At 43.0% G+C, this 20,438-nt stretch overlaps 2 protein-coding genes across 6 annotated transcripts; one reads left to right on the top strand and one right to left on the bottom strand.

Annotated features, from left to right (window-relative positions):
• Positions 1-889: 889 nt before the first annotated feature.
• LOC120831123 (uncharacterized) lies at positions 890-12,507 on the top strand. Of its 3 annotated transcripts, none has more exons than XM_040196282.2 (19): positions 890-1,004; positions 3,312-3,459; positions 3,543-3,694; positions 3,956-4,109; positions 4,284-4,476; positions 4,563-4,657; positions 4,886-5,072; positions 5,230-5,327; positions 5,413-5,566; positions 5,723-5,841; positions 6,168-6,335; positions 6,455-6,568; positions 7,801-7,853; positions 7,980-8,094; positions 8,264-9,506; positions 9,594-9,805; positions 10,318-10,387; positions 10,489-10,672; positions 11,112-12,507. In XM_040196282.2, exons 2-19 carry the CDS (start codon positions 3,324-3,326, stop codon positions 11,604-11,606), a joined length of 3,942 nt encoding a protein of 1,313 aa, XP_040052216.2. In that variant the 5' UTR covers positions 890-1,004; positions 3,312-3,323; the 3' UTR covers positions 11,607-12,507. The 3 variants fall into 3 exon arrangements, with proteins under 3 accessions (XP_040052216.2, XP_040052217.2, XP_077943635.1); XM_040196283.2 differs by having other exon boundaries at positions 908-1,004; positions 9,594-9,748; XM_078087509.1 differs by lacking the exon at positions 11,112-12,507 and having other exon boundaries at positions 908-1,004; positions 10,318-10,498.
• A 623-nt stretch (positions 12,508-13,130) lies between these two features.
• Positions 13,131-19,390, bottom strand: ptgs1 (prostaglandin-endoperoxide synthase 1). 3 transcript variants are annotated; one of them, XM_040196285.2, is made up of 11 exons: positions 19,245-19,390; positions 19,094-19,171; positions 17,930-18,046; positions 17,364-17,504; positions 16,659-16,802; positions 16,401-16,582; positions 16,174-16,257; positions 15,303-15,549; positions 14,731-15,017; positions 14,339-14,486; positions 13,131-13,767 (listed from the first exon to the last, which is right to left on the bottom strand). In XM_040196285.2, exons 1-11 carry the CDS (start codon positions 19,249-19,251, stop codon positions 13,418-13,420), a joined length of 1,785 nt encoding a protein of 594 aa, XP_040052219.1. In that variant the 5' UTR covers positions 19,252-19,390; the 3' UTR covers positions 13,131-13,417. The 3 variants fall into 3 exon arrangements, with proteins under 3 accessions (XP_040052219.1, XP_077943636.1, XP_040052218.1); XM_078087510.1 differs by having other exon boundaries at positions 17,930-18,345; positions 19,245-19,365; XM_040196284.2 differs by having other exon boundaries at positions 19,094-19,362.
• Positions 19,391-20,438: the final 1,048 nt, after the last annotated feature.

Raw genomic sequence — 20,438 nt, 5'->3', positions numbered from 1 at the left:
TAAGTCATCAATACTATAGTAAAAATACTATATACTAATATATACATTTGTTGTGAACTACTTCGGTCTTTATTCTTTACTTCTTCTTAAAATAATGAGCACCAAAACATATTAAGATCATCTTTGATAGGTCGTCTGTGCCAAATTTGAATAAATTCCCTCTGGGGAATCATGAGATATTGCTTTGAAGCAAATGTCGTCCACATTGATTGCTCGCACAGGCGCTTTTGGTCAAATTAATCATTTAGATTTATCATCTAGGAACTACGTGCGCTAAAGGTTGTGTGTTCAAACTGCATCTGCTGATGCAGACTGTGTTATAAAGTGTACACAACTCAAGAACAAGCGAGAGGGCCCTCAAGCTGAAACTGGGACAGATGTACTTATGTTTTGAATCAACCTTGTCTAATTTAAGACAAGTATAATCTTAATAAAAGTTAAGCCACATATTTTATAGTCACGCTAAAGGGCCACCTCCCTAAATACCATCTCCCATATACCTACATTTACCTATGTTGGGTCTGAGCACCAGCTAGGCCCTGCAGCCCAAACCATGTGTAGAACCTTCTCATCTACGAGATGAACGGCCATAGTCACATATGGGTCTTATCTTAATATGCCTGTATACGTATTCACACAATCTAATATTGTGCTTCTTCACTTACTGTAGTTAGTTCACTTTTTGATGTACTACTTTGTGTGGAGAGAGTAGTGCTTTATGATTTTATGCTTCTGTTTTAATTTCTAAATAATGAGTATGCAAGCAGCGGTTTGGTGCTTCATTACAGCTGTTGTCTACTAATGAGAATTCACAGTATGCCTGTGTGGGTGTGTATGAAAGGAGGGGGTGGAGGTTGTGCATGGGCTTTGCTAGCTGGAAGCTGTGCAAATGCATCAGGACCACGGACGTTGTGCTCAGACCACAGACAGACGCTGACTCAACGCAAACGGAAACCGATGCAAAACCAACACGGAGAAATACAAAAACGTTGGACACGTGCAGAGTGAGTATCAAGACTCTCAATGGCGCTTCGATGGAGTGAATGAAAATGGGATATATTATATTTATGAAGTGCATTTTCTTTTACGACTTGTACCTTTTCACTGATCCTTCAGTGTAGTTCAATGTGCTTATTCAGCTGGCATTACCCTTTTTTCGATCATATGCAAATAAAGTATCTCACCTAGTGTCTGAGGGCACCGTACACTATTGTTTTTGCACAAAAGGCATCACAAGAACCTGCACTGAATATCAGTGTCTCTTGTATATCTGTTGAACGCATGCGAGCGGGTTACACTACCAGATTAATCTGGCATTTGTAGTGTTTGTGCTCATCAGGATGCTGATGAACAGGAAGCACCAATAATAATGGAATTGTTTCAAAGTGTCTTTTATTGGAAAGCCTTTGGCTTTAAAACTAACCAAAAAAATAATTACATTGAACCTAGGATGAAGTAATTTGGATTCTAACTTTTCTTGAATTCATAAAGTAGTGAACATTTAAATAGCAACTTGTTACAAGGTGAAGCAATTTAAACAACAATACCTGCTGTTGTTCATCAACTTTCTGCTCTGAAAACAAGCCAAAATGAAACGAAATACTTTAATCAATTGTTGAACTCGACAATAAAAAGTATTTCAGCTTTTCAGTTCAAAATTGTCTAATGCGGACAAAATGAAATGGAATCACTTCCCGAATAATTTCTGAATGATTGTGGACTCATTCACTACAGTTGTAGCCAGTTTTAAGTACCTTCCTTTTCTCTCCTATTTCTGCTTTATTTAAGCAGTAAAATTACATTTGGAGAAATGCGATGGCGTGCAAGTTGTTTTCACTTGGTCGGTATCGTATCACACAGTACAAAGCTGGGTTGTATATTAATTCATCATCTCTACTCATTGTTTTATGTAATTTAGAGATTTAATAAATAGAAAATAGGCAATAGTAGGCTCCTGTATCAAAAGAAAGAGCGCAAGAGTCAGTGTGTGGGCTAAAAACATCATAATGACATGCTAAACTGTGTAAATGATCTGTTGTGAGACAAACAAATACACACCCACAGGCTCTCAGCATTATTTGAGTGTAACCAGCCGCTGAACCAATTCAAGCAATTCATTGACGCGCTTAGTTCAACGGCGGTGACTAATGTACTAATGTCAAAAATCAAGGAGCTTTTTGTTTTGTTTTTATTCGTTGAAGCATGCCAGTGAAGCAAGCATCACTGTGGGACTTACACATTATCACTCCCTTTGATTTACTTTTCATTAAAAAAAAAAAGTAGATTAAATACAATAAATACAATGATACAATACAAATACAATAAGCAAGTTGCATCCACTTCAAAAAGTTGAAATATCAAAAACAAGATTAAGTGGAAACACTAACTTTCCTCAAATCAAATCAAACAATAAATGCGGTATTTTCATTGTGTATCCAATCAACTACGGTTTGGCTGGCTCTCTTCTGATGATGCCATCTTGTTGATTCAGCAGCATCATAGAAGAAGAAGCTGTACCACCACCAGCTGCTCATCGCCTAAAAACCTGATGAGGTCGTCGTATTGTTTCTGTCCGGTTTCTCTATGCAGCGTTCACATTCTTGCAGAGAAATATGTCTCCCTCTGATATCTCCTAATATTTACCTGTGCAAATTCAGCATCGCAAACACAAAACGTGTGGCACAATAAAGCATCGGCCCTTACATGGCCGTATTAAGGGGATCATGAAAGCCTGCGTGATCAGACGGTAGCTTTCCTTGCAGAGGACCAATAACTGATCTTCACAGTACAAAGCTCCGCAGCCTCTTTTCATGTCACTTCCATTGAGTGGAGGGCCACAGTGGGAGCTCTATAATGTGGCTGGACCCATTCAGGGGACTAAGCAGGACAAAGCTGAGCTTGCTGCGGCGCCACAGACTCACTACCAAAATAGGTACGAAGCAAAGCGAAAAAAAGGGAGGGGAGGGCGTTAAGAGCAAGAGGGAGGGCGATGTTCAATTCACCTGCAGAATTACGTTTGCTAGAAACGGATCAAAAGAAAGTCTGTGCAAAAGGCGGTGGAGAAAACGAAGTCCGCTGTCGTGTGAGATTGTTTTGTGTGAAACTTGTTGTGTTCCAAACTGGGATAAAGTTTAACCCAGACATGTTTAAATTAACCTGACCTTTTTAATGGCTTTGCGATATAAATGTTCACATTGAGCTTACCACAATGTGTGGCTATGGAGCTGATAATTAAGACACATCATCAGAACAACACGACAAAGGTTGAAGGTGCAGCACATTTCCAATAGACAGTCTTTTACACCTTCCAGCTGACACCATGGATGAAGCTGTGTGGGGGTTTCTTCAGGGAGCTCTGCAGTAGGATGCATGTCAGTGTCTCCATTTGGACGTTTCCACAGATGACTTCCCACCTCGGCCTTCTCATCCTGTCCAGCTTGGCGGTCTCATCCGAACTGAGTGAGTCCACGTACCTTTTTCCACTGAAGGAGAGTCCAACCGCTAGATGTTGATGTGATGTGATCATCTTGTTCACAACGCAGGTTTGGAGGACGTTTTCTTCAGTCCCCAGGACCAGACAGTCAGAGAAGGAGAGGGAGTCTTCTTCCAGTGTGTGTCTGGGGAAAGTTCTCCTCCTGCAAGCATCACCTGGCTCAAAGATGGGACACCGGTCACGAGAGGCAGACACATTCAGGTGAATGACCGCCAGCTTCTTCTCTCTGTCTCCTGCAACAGCAAGTGTGAATGTATTCGCCTGAGATAGACGGTAAAGGAAACACCACGGTCACATGACCTACAAGAACAATATCAGAGCACTGCTCCATTTATTATTCTCATAATCTGTTCATCCAGATTAGAGGCCGTCCTGCTGTACCGCCCCCACCGTCTCGGCCGCTGCAATGATGAAACCCCTTGATATATATTTCAATTTAAAGTAGTTGTTGTTGTTATTCAGGGTGAGTACGGAGGTGGTAACCAGAAGAAGACTTCGGCTACTCTGCATCTTTTCAACGTAACATTAGAGGACGATGGGATGTACATTTGTGTCACACACAGTCGTTCACTGAACACCAGCAAGAGAAGCAGCCCAGCTAAACTCACCGTGCACGGTGAGTGCAGGCACACGTTTCTGTTTTCCCTTTTGCATTTTAAGTTGCTTTATTTTTGAAGGACTTTTATTCTACTTTTAAAAAATAGTCAGCACTACATTAAAGGTCTCATTTGAATTACATTTTGTGAAGTGGGGTGAGTATCTTAAAAAGCGTTGTCCCTCTACCGTGCAGGTGTCCCTAGTAGGCTGCAGATCATCCAGGGCCCTGACAACATCACCGTTGCTATGGGAACAGAGGTCTCCATGCGATGCACCGTCCGTGGCTTCCCTGTTCCCATGGTGCACTGGTTCAAAGACGGCAGCCTCCTGTCGAACTGCTCGGCCTCGTTCAGCCTCCAGGACAATGGACAGCTGCTCACATTCAGGTCCAACACCGCATGGGACACGAGGAATAATAACTCTTTATTATTATTATATAAATGAATTTAAATTCTAATTTCTTGTTCTCCAGGAACGTGACCAGGGTGGACGAGGGCTCGTACCACTGTGAAGCATCCAACCAGAGAGAATCGATCAAGTCCGAGCCAGCCTTCCTACTTCCAGCCGGTACAGTAAACTAAAGGGTTTCATGTCTTTCATTTAGACTTTGGTTGATGTTTGAATTCATAAAAAGTTGCAAAAAGAAAAAGAAAAAAAGTAGTGAGGGCAGGTAGTGTTTTTTTTAATATATATATATATATATATTTTATATATCTAATAGCATAATCCCTTCATCGATCTTACTCCTCAAAATGAGATTTCCCTGCCTGTGAAAATTACAAGTTGTCTTTCCAGAAATGGACTGGAGCTTCATGCAGCAACCCATCGACCAGACGGTGAAGAGAGGAGAAAACGTCACAGTCACCTGCAGGCCTCCGTACAGCCGACCGGCAGCTCAGGTGTCCTGGTTCAAAAACAACCAGCTTCTCACCTCCACTTCTCACCAAACGCTGCTGCCCAGTGGAGACCTCTTCTTCCACAGGTCTGTGCTCACATACCCATTCCAAAGCTCTGCGTTGTTAGTTAGTTGAGTAGTTGAGGACATAACAATATTCTACATATTGCATTACGCTGACAAAGCAAATAATATATCGCCTTAGCTCTTCTACCAGCGTGTGCCTTCACTGTATTCTCCGCAGTGTACAGGAGGACAACGATGGGAGCTACTTCTGCAGGGCCTCCAACATCCAGCTTCAACGATTTATCACTTCCAGAAGAGCAACTGTGACTGTGCTGGGTATGACATCACAAAAATGCTCCTCCAACTGGGGCTTCCTCTACAGGTATAATAACCGCCGTGGCTTTCCCTTTCTTCACGGCAGCCCCTCCATCAGTGAAACTGTGGCCCCAGGTGCTGACGGTGTCTGTGGGAGCTCGGGTGGTGCTGGAGTGTCAGGTGTCCGGTAACCCGTCACCCTCCATGAGCTGGGTGAAGAGAGGCCACTCCAAGCAGACCGGAGGCAAGGTCGTCTTGGGGTACGCTAGCATGTTGTGAATTTAATGAAAAGGACAGCGGTTGGTAAAGTTTTGAGTGTGTAGAATTTGGCCGCATCTAGCTGTGAGCGTACAGATCTTCCACAAAGATTTGTTTCCCTTCTGATACCTGTGACCATGTTCGTCTTCCTCATACAGATTGAGAAACGCCACGCTCTACATCCAGTCGGCCCGGAGCTATGATGAGGGAGAGTATGCTTGCGAGGCCTCCAACGCTCTGGGTCACAGCCGCAACACAGCAATGCTGACAGTTGCTGGTAATGTTAACACAAACTCAACTGCAATGCAATGCGATGAAAGATGCTGCACAACAATGTGGCATTTTACATTCAATAATCAATATTTCACGTCCCAAAGAGAATTGGGATTATCTCAAAGAAATGTAGAGTGGTGTCTTATTTGCATAATACGCTATTTGAACTCACGATCCCCTTAAAAAGACATAATGACGTAACTAAAAGTACATTTTATCTGCTAAAAAATAATCCAGTTGCAAAAAATATATATTTCCTTTCACAGAATGCTTTACATGAGAAAGTTGGTCTGGTACTGTAAATGCATGTTTCCCTTGTCCTCGTCCCAGTGAGTCCCATCATAGTGAGCCTCGTGGGTCAGGTGAGCTGCAGGATCGGGGCTTCGGCGGTCTTGCCCTGCAGGGCTGTGGGTATTCTGCCCATCAGCTATAGCTGGAGCCGTGGCGGAGCAGAGACAGAGTCCCCCATTGGCCTCACGCAAGACCGACACATCGATGGTGAGGCCAACGACTTTTAATTCATCAGCTTTTAAATCAGGTTCTCCTTGGAAGTTGTTTTTCAGCAGCAAATGTTGTTTAATCCACTTGATACTTGTTATCTTATCTTGTCGGTGCAGAAAATGGAACCCTTCGCATTTCCAGTGTGCAGTATTCTGATGTAGGGGAATACATCTGTACTGCTGAGAACCGGGCAGGGCGACATCAGAGACGTAGCATCCTGGCTGTTACAGGTATGTAGATGTCTGCTCATCATAAAACACGTTATTTCTTCATCAATGGCAGAGTGACTAATACATTACTGAAAACACACAGTTTATTCCCAGAGAGAGGTTGTGTGTGTGTGTGTGTGTCAAGTCAAGTCAAGTCATTTTATTTTGTATAGCCCAGAATCGCAAATTACAAATTTGCCTCAGAGGGCTTTACAGTCTGTACACATACAACATCCTCTGCCCCGAAACCCACCATCGGCACAGGAAAAACTCCCCAAAAAATGAAAAAACCCTTACAAGAGGGAAAAAAGGGAAGAAACCTTAGGGAGAACGTCAGAGGAGGGATCCCACTCCCGGGATGGACAGACTACAATGGATGCCATGTGTACAGAATGAACAATGTATAATACATGCAATTCCTATGACAGAAATGATTCAAGTAATTGTGAGTAGTAAGCCAGGCGCACAGCAGGACCACTGCAGGGGCAACCACCATCAGATAGAACCACCATTCACAGACTCCTGTGGGGAGGGAGAGCACAGAGATTTTAGGAGAGGGTAATGTCGGTTTATGAGTAAAGTAATATGATTAATATCTAAAATAATGATGATGATGATGGCAGCAGCAGGCGTCAGCATGGCCACGGTAGGTGTCAGGACCAGGGTCCCGAAGGAACCACGATCTACGGAGACCTGATAGGGGCGAAAGCACAAAAAAAAAACTCCCGGAAAGAAGCTGAATTAGTCATGTGCATTAATAAAACTTGAATTATGGTATAACGAGAGCGTAAGAGAGGAGCTTGGTGTGTCCTAAGAATTCCCCCGGCATTCTAAGCCTATAGCAGCTTAACTAAGGGCTGGTCCGGACTAACCTGAGCCAGCCCTAACTATAGGCAGAATCAAAGAGGAACGTTTTAAGTTTTACTTTAAAAGAGCTGACCGAATCTGCCCCCCGGACTGAAAGTGGAACCTGGTTCCACAAAAGAGGAGCTTGATAACTGAAGGCTCTGGCCCCCAGCCTACTTTTTAAAACCCTAGGAACAACAAGTAACCCAGCTTCTATGGAGCGCAGTTGCCTTGTAGGGTGTGTGTGTGTGTGTGTGTGTGTGTGCGCTATCATTAAATAGTCATTTTCATTTACTTTGAGTAACTTTGAGTATTTAAGTATATTGTTATACCACAAGCCGCTTCCTTGAAGCCGTTTGCAAAAGATTTTTCTTGCTGATGTCTTTCGTGCTGTCCTCTGTCCTAAGCTGAACATGGTCCTGCTGATGGAGGCAAGCAGACAAGACTGGATGTGTCCGCTGTGAGTAATAATGCCGCGAAAACCTCTGCTGTCCCGTATGTCGTGACACTGCTTAGCTCCCAAATCGGAAAGATTGTATCAAGCGATACACCTGTCTTGAAACTAAGAGCCTTCCATATTTTCCAGAGCAACGACACTAGCAAAGACCGGCCTGTTTCTCAATCCAGTGACTCTTTGGCTGAGCAACACCTCGGGACAACACACCATCCACACGCACAAACACAGCATCAAGAAGCCACGTGTATGTAGTTCAACCTCTATAGGTTGTGATAACTTTGTTCTCACCAAAGTAAGTGCTTGCTGTCGGCGGTAACCCTGCCGTACATTTGAGCCATTGCATTGGCGAGTTTGATGCCAACCGATGGAACTCCAGAATTAGATGAGATTTCTTTTTCTTTTTTAATTTCCAGGCTCCTTATCACGCTGTGACGCCCCTACGAACAGAACCACCACATTGCCCACATTACCAAGAGGAGCCGTGGCGAAGCTCAAGACGCCCCAACAATCACTCAGCTATCTTTTCAAGCATCGCCTCAATCAACCAACGACAAACCCAACCCGGCCACTAGTTACGCAGATGCAGCCTCCAATTTTACCACCTCCTCCACATCCAAACTTCCAGTCAGTAGATCACCACACGCCTGGTAATCCTCTTTTTATTTTAGATAACGCACGAGTACACAGCCAGACATCAGCAGTCACTAGGGAAGTTTTGGGTACAACCCTTCCGGATTTACTCACTGAAAGTCAATCGCATTTGGCATTAACGACATCAGGTGCACAGTTTCAGAATCAAGTAAGTGAGGGATTGTTGATAGAGTCGGATTCTCAGGGGTCCAACATGCCTGCCGTGTCTCCAGCCAGTCCAACCCTAGAGGCCTCCCCTGAGAGGTCCAACCCTGCAGTGGGCAAACCCAACGGAGGGTTAGATTTGTATTTGCCAACTCCTGCGCAGAGTCCAACAACCCAAACAAAGACGAGCCGCTCTAGTTCCACCACCCAGCCTTCTCCTTTTACAGCTGGACTGGACCAAACTCTCCAGGTGACTGCAAAAAGTGCAATCTATCAATCCGTCAGTGAGCCGACCTCAACTCAGGTTTCTCAAACCAAATTTGAGAACCACGGTCAACGTCTATACCAGGAAACAAATCTGCAGGATTCACCAACCATCTCACAAATGACTCAATCTGATCCTCAACCATCATTTACTCGAAGTCTTCTTCCTAAATTCCATCTTGAGCTGTCAACAAACTCAAACCATCTGCCTTCTACACGACCTCCGCCGTCTTCAGTCACAAAGCCTCAACGATCCCAAATTCACAGTGAACCAACTAAAACCACGTCTGCACTTCCTCGATCATCTCCTACACAAAATCCGTTGCTCCGCTCACAAGTCCATTTACCTCAGACGGAAAGCTCTCCACTCCAACACAGAAACCCCCTTAAAATCCAGCCTTCAATCTCAACCGTTCATCAGACCTCTGAGCCTGAGATTCCTGTCGTCCATCGCATCGACACGTCCGCCACGGTACAGCGTAATACCAGCCAGAGAGGTGAACCGGGTCAGGAGGCTAAATCAGCCAATGCCACGGAGCTTGCAGAGTGGCTGAAGAGGAACACCTCCCAATCACCAATGACCAGCAATGATCAAAGGTAGGTCAGACATGTGAGGCGGAGTGATAGACACTGTGAAAGAAGGAAAAGCAGCAATATTTCAGTTAAGGTTTGTGTTCCACACAGAGTAACTCAGCAGTCTCCATCATGGTTGCCCCTGCTGGAGAAACACGACATTCCCATTGTGGTGGGAGTGGGTGTATCTCTGGCCTTCATCTTCATCACTGTTACCTTCTATTCAGTGGTCCAGAAGAAGGAACCTGCACCAACAAGCCGAGCAGGTCAGAGATCCTCAGCCACATCAAATGTCAGCACACCTATTTCAAATTCTGAACATGGTAAACTTCGGAAAAAAAAATTCATTACTCTTCAAGGAATAGTTTGACATTTTGGGTAATATGCTTTTTTGCTTTGGGGCGGAGAGTTAAATGAAAAAACTGACACCACTCTAATGTCCGATTGTGGAAAGTGGAGCCTCACCATTTTTAGATAAAAAAAAGTCTGTTTACAGCTTTCGGGGGATATTAATGCAATTGTTGTATAAAATCCTTTGCAGGCTCACTTAGTTAAAAGGGCAGCAGCTTTTTATCGCAGCACAAATATTGGAAATTGGAGGAAACCTCCACGTCAATCTGACAAAACCTGACTACTAACACCTCTGTAGCTCTCAACTCGATCACTCATTCTTGTCTTTTCCCGTTTGTCTAATTCCAGTTTTTCCAGATGTGAGCTGCTTATGTACAGCAGAAATTTCTCAGAGTGGTGTCAACCGTCTCTCCTCCAGAAAGCAAATAAAGCATATTTACCAAAATGTGAAACAATTTCTTTAAAGTTGAAATTTCCTCGACAGCTCAGAGGAACGTAGGCGTCCCCGTACGACACACTGACCGCCGAGCCGCAGGACGTACCTATGAAAACAGGTAGATACACTACTGAGCAGGACAGAGAAAAGCATGTGATGCAGAAGATCTTTGTGTTTCTTTGTAGAAGATGCAGGAATAGTGTTTTGTGCCTCGCACAGAGCTTTTGAAGACGATGACTGTGTGGCAGTGATTGAGCAGAGCCCCGACACAGCACACACCAAGGCCCGACCTCCAGGGCCGAGCCTGGTCACGGTGCAGATGGAGCCTACCTTTGAGGATTTTCAGGAGGACAGTCACTTAGTCACCGTGGAGACGTATCCTGAGCCCATTCTTGACACAAAGGTTTGGAAACACATTTTTCGGAGGATTGGCGGCGCTGAGGTTATGAACTGAGTCAAATAATTCAGCATAGTTGTAGCACAGAAGAAGAAACATGAAAAATGTCCTCATGCTGTGTCCCTTAAGACAGCCAAATCGAGACGTTAGAGATACTAGACCTATTTAGCCAACTAATGTGTACGTTTGCTGTTATAATGGCGCATCCAAATCTCCATTCAACCTGCACGCAGTACATTTGTGGCTAATGTTGGTCATAGAGGCAAAGAATCCATGTAATAAAAAATCTTAGAAACATTTTAATATTCTTTGGTTCAAACGGTCCAAATGTTTTAAAGAAGTGAAATAGGTAGAATTAGAGTTACCTCATTGTGCCATCAGGCTTGTTACCCTTCATTTGATCAAATCAGTGAAATTAACATCCGTTTTGTTATACTTTCTTCAGATCGATCCCTCTCCGGAGGAGGACAAGGGCTGCAGCTTGTCGCAGCCCAGCATCCAGCTGCAGTGTGCCGAGGACTGGACCGGTGACCGAGAAGACCACCGCCGCAGCCCGTGCCAGGACTCGCTGCCTCCGCCATCGTCCTTACCCTCTCGATCGCCTTCTCCCTCGCCGCCATCCAGACGGGAGGAGGGTCTGCGCTCCTCACTGACCCTGCGGAGTGCGGAGGCATTTTCGGCACCTATCCACCACAGCCTCAGCATCACTCACGGCAACTCTCCCATGCTCCTTTCTCACCACGTCTCTTTGGGCCTCACTACCGTGGCGGTAGATGTTCATTTTTACCCAGCGGCCACTGCTTCAACGTCAGTAGGAAGCACCACTCATATCAGTTCGGTCTCTAATTCCACTTCGGTGGCTGCACCTGTGTTCAGTTCCCAGGTAGTTAACTGTCAAGGGAATGACCAATCGACCGCCAGATTTAATCAGAGCAAGTAGCTCCAAATTAAGGCGTCATGTCCAGGACATATTTTCTAATTTTAAAAATACATTTTTTTGATATATACTGAAAACATTTGCATCGCATGGACAGGGCCATGGGATTATAACTATATCATAAATTTACATGATATTTTCTTTTCAGTGTATGGAGTTAGAGGTTGTTAGCTTAGCTTAGCATGAAGACTGAAGGAGGACCTGGCTCTGATAAGGCTACAAATACACAGAATAGTTCATTTAAAATGTATTTTTTGTTGTTGTGTAATATATCACAATAATTGAATTTACATTACCAAGCTCTCTGCACAATACACATCGGTTGATTTCTGTTTTGGTAAAGATTAAATAAATTAACATACATCATGTTATTTGTTTATTTCGGCGCTAAAGAGGAACTGATACCTTCCACATGCCTTCGGTCTCCTTTGCAAGCGACACATCACATATGATGTAGATCTCCTTATCTATGTGCCAGTTTGCCGCAATGTTGAATTACTTCTTTCTTTTATGAGCGAAACAATGGGGCGAACATATTCTGTATTAGCACCTGCAATTTATTTACCAAATTGTGTTTTATAGCTTTAGCACAGCAGTTTCTGTATTACTCCCTCATACCTCTGAATGTGGTCTCGCTTTCTACCCTTATATTTTATTTCACTATCCAAACCGGAAAGTGAAAATGTTCCTGTTGAATATTTTTTAAATTATACGTTATGTAGGAATCCTTTTTCGTTGTTTTCTTATGGGTTAGTTCAAGTAGTAAGACCGAAATGTGTTGTACAGTATTGACTTATCAAGTGAAATAGCCAAGGATATTGTACATTGTCACAAGCTACTTGACTGTTAACAACTTTAAACCAAATGAGGGTAAGAGGGGCTGTATCAATAAACATTTACACACTACTACCAGTATCTTGAGTTATATTTTCGCATGTAATTCAGACACGGCCTGGGAATGTTATTTCTGGCATAAAGTATGTACGTTTCTGAACTAAATAAAACTTGCATTCTATGACTATATCAATCACATGCAGGAAGGATAGACAGAACTATAATACAGCTTTAAATATTTCAGGGTTTGAACCATAATGAATTCACCTTAAATGCAATAGTTAAGTGGCATGGTTACTGATGAAGGGAACTTCATAGAGTGTGCTGTTCAGTGTGTTCAGCCCCCCTCACATGCCAAATTAGGTCTTACATATTTAGTCAACAGCAAATATTTACGAAGAACTGGTGAAACAGGGAAGTTCAGCAACCCCGTTTCTCTTTTTCAGTCATCAACAAAACCACGGCGGTGTGCGATCACTTTTCTCACACACGCTCCAAGGTGATACACCTCCCTGTGCATCCGGTCGGCCAGTCTGTGGGAACTCACATATTTAACCGTTTAGATCGTAGTGAGATCGTAGGTTCTTCTTAATTAAAATTATAAAGACACGCAAGTACAAGTACAGGAAAGTACAAGATCCAGCGTGATCTGCGTTCCTCCCTCATGCACAGTTTAAACCCTGAGAGCCCGAGTGGAGTGGCCAGATAGTAACTTTTATTTTTTGAATAACACGTTTTGGTACAGATTAGAAATATTAATGGGATGTAATTTGAACTAGAATGTTTGGGAGACCGGCCTTAATGTACAAAATAGAATTCAATGCAGGCATGAATAAATCCCCTGAATTAGCACAAAAAAAAACCCACCGGCCCTCCAGTACAAATGGGATTATGACAAACATGTCAAGAGTCCAAACACAACGGCAATATCTGCCACAGGCCGTACGTCGATCAACAAACTATGATGATCAGAATCGTCATTACAATTCGGTAGATGTTTCCCTTGGTTTGGTTTCCTCCTCCTTGCGGGGAACACGGAAGTCCACGTATGGACACCACTTGGTGTTGAGGCACACTAGTTTCTTCAGAGTGGAAGTTTTGACAATATTGAAGCCGGTCTCTCCCCCGAAGGTGCTGGGCTTCCAGTACTCAGGGGAGCAAATGGGGTTTCCCATCAGGCCTTTTAGCGAGAAGGGAGCGCCCATCTCCACCATACTCTCGCCAAATAGATTGTTAGGGCGCGTTTTCTCCAGCAGGATGCCAGGGTAGAACTCCAGAGCATCTATGTCTCCGTAGAGCTCCTCCAAACCTCTGGCCATTTCTGTGTCATCTGTTCAGAAAAGAGAAAAACGGATGAAGCCTGTCACACAGGGCCGCACTGTCTATGTCACACAGATTAAACGTGGTTTTCCTTTCTTCATAAGCGTGGTGTGCTAAACTGTTCTCAGTCCTCTGAACATTCATTGTTTCATGTTTCATGTGCACTAAGGCATCAGTTGCAGATGCAACTTAGTTGCTAGAAGAACATTAACTGTGTGTTTGTGTAAACAAATGGATAGTTTGTGTTGTGTCTAAAAGGACAATTTAATGTAAAATGTAAAACTTTTTTTTACCTAACATTGTTTTACTTTTTTTCAAAATATTTCTCGACTCAGTATGCGTTGAGTTTTTTTTCCCCAAAATGTTTTTTTTCTGAAACATTTTTCAACTATTTCTCAACATTTTTAATATAATATTTTCTGACTTTTTTTTCAAAACAGTTTTCGACATGCGTCATATTTTGACACTTTTACAAAAAAAAAATTTATCCAATAATTCTCAACTTTTGTTTTGAAATCCAAGTGTGTGAAAGAAATGTTTAATTTGAAATCTAAAGCATTAATTCCATATCAAATGCTTACCAGTGAAGTCATAAAAAGAAGTGTACGGCTTTAGGTTGAACTTCTTCCTGTATTCATTGAAGGGCTGCACGCGCGTTGCTCGGGACTCCCTGATGACCATTTCCGCCACTTTGAGCACAACTGCATGAGAGTTGCGACCTCCACCGATCTGTGATACAAAATAAGAAGTTACCGTGGAGCTGAACTGTTTGTAGCAACACTATCACTCAGAACAAAAAGAAATGAACACTACCTACTAAACTAACAACTACCAGCAAAAGATGCTGAATAATGTCTGTTTGATGGTTTAGTGCTTCGTCATTAGGTTCTGTCACGTCACAATATCTGCATCAAAGATCTTTCACATATTCCAGAGCAGAAAACGTGCATTATTGAATGGCCGACTAATCTACCTGCCCTGCAGCTTGTTGGGAGAAGGCATCCACCATTTTCTCCACACCGTAGTGCGTGAGGAGGGAGCTGTTGTAGATGAACTGCGAGTACGGGATGTCCTCCCCGTCGATGAGGAAGCTGTCAGGCATGAGCGGGTGCCAGTGGTAGAGGTGGGCGAACTCCAGAGCGATGCGGTTGCTGTACTGGAAACGTGCGTTGAAGAGCAGGGTGGGATCGAACTTGAGGTTCAGCAGGTAACCACTCAGGTGCTGCACGTACTCTTCTATTATAATGTTGATAGTCTCTCCTGCGGGACAAAAACAATAAAATGTCATAACTGGATGTCCCTCACTGAGACAAACCAACAAAGTGTTTTTGGGAAAGGTTTTTCATTTTTTCTTTAAATTAAAACCATTGTAATCAGTTTCAGCCCTAAGGAGAATAAAACATGTGGATATTACAGTAAATTAAACTATAATAAAAAACGAAGCTTTCCGCGCTGAAGATTCTACTATCATTTTGAATAATTTAATACATCTTCGCTCCAACCACAGTGTCACAGAGAAAAAAGATTTGCTCCCGGCGCCCTCACCAATGATGATGAGCCTGGTGGTCTGGAAGAGCTGCTCATCGTCCCAGGTGGGATGTTCTGCCTTCAGGATCTCACAGACTCTGTTATGCTCCCGCAGCCATATGGTGGCGTACATGGTGAGGCCCGGCAGGAGGCCAAACACCTCATGGCCGATGACCAGGCGCTTCTCTGGAGGTACGTTTTCAGGGTAGATCATGTGCACAGGGACCTCTGATGCAGTTGGAGGGTACATCTCGCCCTCCACTGTCTGTGAACAAACGAAAGATGGGAATTCAGAACCGTTCAAACTTTTAAATACGCCATTTTCTTCAACATTTGTCAGTAAACCTAAAGTCATCTCTAAAATCTCTTTTGTTGGGAAAACGTTGTGACAGACCTTGCAAATACCATGCTGGTGATGAAGGCCTACCGCAGAAGCAACTTCCTCAAGAAGAGAGGCTTTGAGATAAAAATGGTTTGAGGAAGTTCCCTCTTCAACCCAGATAACAAGCTTGTCAAAGGCAGGCAACCAGTAAGTGTGACAGTTTTACCACGAGACTCATTCGATAGAGGATAGAAACATATTCAGTGATAGCACTCATATCACACAGTAGTGCAACAGATACATTTTGAACATCAAGGCAAGAAAATGTGTATATAACTCTGAAGTTTTAGTGTGCATGTGTTTGATATTTTTGGGAAATATTCTAAACAGCTTCATCCTTAAAGCCGAGATGAAAGGTTGAAACGGTGAATATGAAACTAGCCACCTAGCAGCCCGTTAGCTAACAAACACTTGCAATATATTTACAGTAAAGACGTGTGACTGATTAATCTTCTCTTCTGACTGACAGAAATGTATATTTCTTTAAATGAAGACTTTCTTCATCACCTGATATTTCATCTTTCCATCTCTATGAAGCCGGAGCTGATGCTGCCTCACCAGGTTGTCTCCGTAGATGTTGCTCGCATCCACCTGGCGAGACAAAAAATACATCAATTCGTCAGTAGAGTCAAAGTCAAACACATTAACGGCCAACGACGGGTTCCTAAAAGGTAAACGCTGTTTATTGCCTGATGATAACGAAGTGATGGCTGTGGCTGTACGTGTCTCCTCACCCCGTGTCCTAAAGCCTTGGTGAAGCCCCCTTCGGCTTTAAAGTCCGTCTTGAAAAACTGGTGGGTGAAGTGTTGGGCCATGAAGACAAACATCAGATTTGATCCCTGAGGGTCCGGCCGAAAGGTCTCTCTCCTAAAAAACCTCTCAGTCAACACTTTTGGATCGGGCAGCTCTGCTTTACCTGCGGAGGAGCAAACATTTAGGGATCTCCTGGGGGGGGACGCGCCGTTGCCCGTGTGCAGCGGTGCGGCTCTCACCTTTGGCGCCCATCGGTAGAGGGCAGTCCTCGGGTACCGGAGGGAGGAGACGGGTGTAGTATGAGGTGTTGTAGAACGACTCCCAGTTGAGGTATCCATACTTGGTATTGTAGGTCGGAGGGCTTGGAATAAGGTCGCTTCTCACTTTACGGGGGAAATTACAAAAGGCTGTGAACTACAAATTTCTCGTACGTTGTCCAACTTGCGCGTTTATTGAAATGAATGAAGCACCTTGTTTGGAAAGCTGATTCACTTTTTAATCTATATAAAGAATTAAGGGATAAACCTGCTGAGATACTATTTGTGTCTTATGGTCAACAAATCCCATGAAGAGACCAAAACCGTATTGATCCAATACTTGCAGACTACTAAAGCTTGATAAAGCTTATTCTTCTGCTGTGTTGAGCTCTAATGTTTTAATGAACTTTCCTCCTTGCTTCTCATAAGAGTATTAAGCCAATTACCCCAACAGGCCTCGTCTAAAACCGTGGCGGAGAGGTCAATATTGTGTATCAAAGCCTACATTCTCTGACAAAACAATAACAGCAAAGATTTGCAAGAAATTGTTGGGAAATATTGGCCTCAATGTTGGTTTATCTGCTGTGGTCTGTGATTCTGCTGATTGACTGGCTTGTTAGGGGATTGCGTGGAGGTATGGGGGGGGTTAGGGGGGGGGGGTGCGGTGGTGCAATTCTTTTCACATACCGGTTAGCACTAGTCTCATGACTGTGTCTCGCAGGAAAGAGCAGTTGACCAGGTCCCAGAACCACTGGAAGTGGGTGAGGATGAAGTGAACTACGTGGGGCCTCGGCTTCAGTGCCAGACGAACTGTGGTCCAGAGATGCGCTGCACGTGTGAGAGAGGATCAATATTCTTCAAATAAACGGCTAATATATCTGCCTCTGTGCAGGGAATATCAATTGTGAATATTTTAAATGAATAATTGATCAATTGTTTATAGATCACATTAAAGCCATTAATACTGTAAGAAAACCCTTTGTATTTTCAGGTTGTAAAACATCCCGTAGGCATGTTATTAATCTCATTTGAAGTTGCCCTTGTTTTATGTTTTCAGTTCTTTAGTTCATGCAGTGTGGAAGAGTAAAGATTAGGACTTATTAGGATCTATAGCACAATGCGGTAATAAAAACTAAACATCATACGACAAAAATCCGAAAAGCATTAGATGAGTTAAATGTAACATTTTAGTAGCTATTGGGTGCTTGGAAGGTCGACCTGTCAGTCACTTGTGCACATGTTTCTGTACTTACGGACAGTGCAGTTGTCTCCATAGAAGCCAGTGCGAGTGCAGTCACATTGGTAGCGATCTGTACCAAATCTCACACACACTCCTGAGTTCTGACAAGGGTAATAACAACAAGGATTCACTGAAAAAAAAGGAAAAAGATCAGCTGTTTAATTGCAATAGTGTTGCCCCTGCAGATGACAGAGCCGATGACGTTTTCTCTCAGAACATTTCTGACAACAAAATGAAATAAAGGACACTTCACAGGAAGGGTTTACTAAATTAAGACTTCCCTGCTTGCAAATAGTAACTGCTGCTGCCGGGCATCAACAGCAACCCCCTCCCTCGTATCTTTAGCACTCTGCTGTTGTACTACGGCTTCCTGTCCTCCCCGCACGCTTGTAAAAGTCTAACGTGATACCCAGCAGTCTTGTCTTCCTCCTGGGTTATCAATGAGAGGAGAGATAAGCATGCACACTTGACATGAACTGCAGATAAGAGTAGGTTTCATGAAGGACGACTGCATGCACGAGCGCTTTAATGCAGTGTTGTTATGTATGTCCATATATATAAAGTAAATATAAAGTAATAATATAAAGTCAGCTAATTCATACATCTATTGATGGAGCGCATCCTATTGAGCACATTTGACACTTAAAAGTATATTTTGCTGCAATGCAATGCTTTTGTGCTTTTACCTAAAATGATTCATTATGAAAACATTGATACTGGACTGTATGAAATTGGGTGGCTTGCTACATTTATTTGAAGAGATTTCAATAATTCATCCATCACTGATGCTGCTGAAGCGGTCGATATTCCACTTGTTTTGATACAATGACCCATTATTTTCTCCACCAGATGCCCTCAGACTGCCCCACGTGTATCTCACGTCCACCTGCTCCCTTCACTTCTCCAACAAATGACTGAACAGTCGGCTAAAACACCATAACTGAAGCACAGCACAGTTTACATTTTTATCATAAATGATGAACCTTCTGTGTCTGGGAATTAACATTCGCTTGTTCCAAAAACTGACCACTTCAACAACAGATTTGCATGATTCGTTTTATAGTAAATAAATAATGTGGGTATCATCATGAAATACAATTACTATGATTACTTCTAATTTTCAAATGATTAGTTGATACAATAAAGATGTGCTGTGATGGGGGGAAAACTGTCTTACCAACACTTGAGTCAGCAGCACACAATGAGCTCTCCAGCAGCAACAGTTTGAGAAACCAGGTGGAAAAGATGCTTAACCCTGCAAAAAATAACAACGGGGGGAGAATATTATCTGACGGTGAAAACATTCATTTCATATTTAGAGGACTCACCTTTCATCGTTCTCTGAGGGCTCAAAATGAATTTAGTGGTCAGAAATGTTGTTTAACAATGTTTCTAATGTAATGTAATAGACAGGGCTTAGCTACTCTCTTTATAACCACCTGCCAATGTGCTTCAACTGGCCTTTCAACAGATAGAGGGAAGGGGCGGTGACTTAGTTTCCTCTACTTCCTTCATTTAGGCAGCAATACATTTCAAAGAAAGTCTGCTGCCAGTCGGACTCTTTTGGATTTGAGCTTTTTTTTTGTCCTACAATGGACGTCAGGATTGCATCTAGCGTGTAAAACGTTCTGTCTTCAAATGAGGGGATTGAGAAGCTTTAATGTGTCATTTGCATTATCCCAGTGGGAAGAAACACTTAGGGATGCTCCAGGAGGATTTCAAAGCGCTCTACTGCCCCCTGCTGGTGAGCTGATGTAACGCACAGGGCTCGGCTTGAAACTAAAACTTCAATTAAAAATTAAAATTGCACATCATTAGAAGCAAGGGTTTTTTACAATATCGACTCTTACACACGTTATTAGTAAATATCCAAATAACCCTGAATGGTTCTACTGACACAGAAGTATGTCTGATACTTGTTTTTGGGGGTCGAGGATGTCGGTGTTGTTTTTGGTAATGTTGTATGAGGCAAACAATGCAGTTGAATTGCCAGGATCTGATCTTTGATACCTTCCTCAGAGACATTATCTGAACCAAAACTATGTGAGATGTTTGTCTATTGAAGTAATTTCCTGCATACTGTAGCAATTTAGAACGAGCTCGTCCACATGGAGATGAGTCAAACCTTGAACAAAAACATGTTCAGCTAATTTTTTTACAGACTTTACCTCCGCTCTCTTTGAAGATTTATTGGCCAGGGTTTTTCTTTTTTAACAAACAACAAATTTTGTTCACATCGTTCTGATACGATTTCTTCTCGGAATATAGCCTCTATTAAAAACCTAAGCTGATCAGACCTGCCAAACCCCAAAACCACAACAGCTGTGGAAAAGGTTTCTTTTACATGTTCTATTTCCTACGAGAGGACCAGGGGATTTGTTATGGTTCACATGCACACGGCATGAGCTCAGTTTCTTGTCACTGTGATTGGTTTTGTATTGTGCGTTTGTTCTGCAGGTCTATTGTCCATCTGAAATGGAAATTTAAATCTTATACATCATTGAAAGGTTTTTATTTCTATC

This window comes from Gasterosteus aculeatus, chromosome 13 (assembly GCF_964276395.1).
Source record: "Gasterosteus aculeatus chromosome 13, fGasAcu3.hap1.1, whole genome shotgun sequence".
Classification (NCBI taxonomy): Eukaryota; Metazoa; Chordata; class Actinopteri; order Perciformes; family Gasterosteidae; genus Gasterosteus; species Gasterosteus aculeatus.
The sequence above is the reverse complement of the archived record's forward strand: the minus strand, read 5'-3'. Positions and strand labels throughout refer to the sequence as shown.

Coding starts and splice junctions, on each gene's coding strand:
- LOC120831123 (XM_040196282.2), top strand. CDS start 3,324: ATGAAGCTGTGTGGGGGTTTCTTCAGGGAGCTCTGCAGTAGGATGCAT. Junction 5,567..5,722: donor GGAGGCAAGGTCGTCTTGGG/GTACGCTAGCAT, acceptor TTCCTCATACAG/ATTGAGAAACGCCACGCTCT. Junction 9,507..9,593: donor ATGACCAGCAATGATCAAAG/GTAGGTCAGACA, acceptor TGTTCCACACAG/AGTAACTCAGCAGTCTCCAT.
- ptgs1 (XM_040196284.2), bottom strand. CDS start 19,220: ATGTTTTCACCGTCAGATAATATTCTCCCCCCGTTGTTATTTTTTGCA. Junction 16,583..16,658: donor TCTACCGATGGGCGCCAAAG/GTGAGAGCCGCA, acceptor GCTCCTCCGCAG/GTAAAGCAGAGCTGCCCGAT. Junction 14,487..14,730: donor CCCAACAAGCTGCAGGGCAG/GTAGATTAGTCG, acceptor TTTGTATCACAG/ATCGGTGGAGGTCGCAACTC.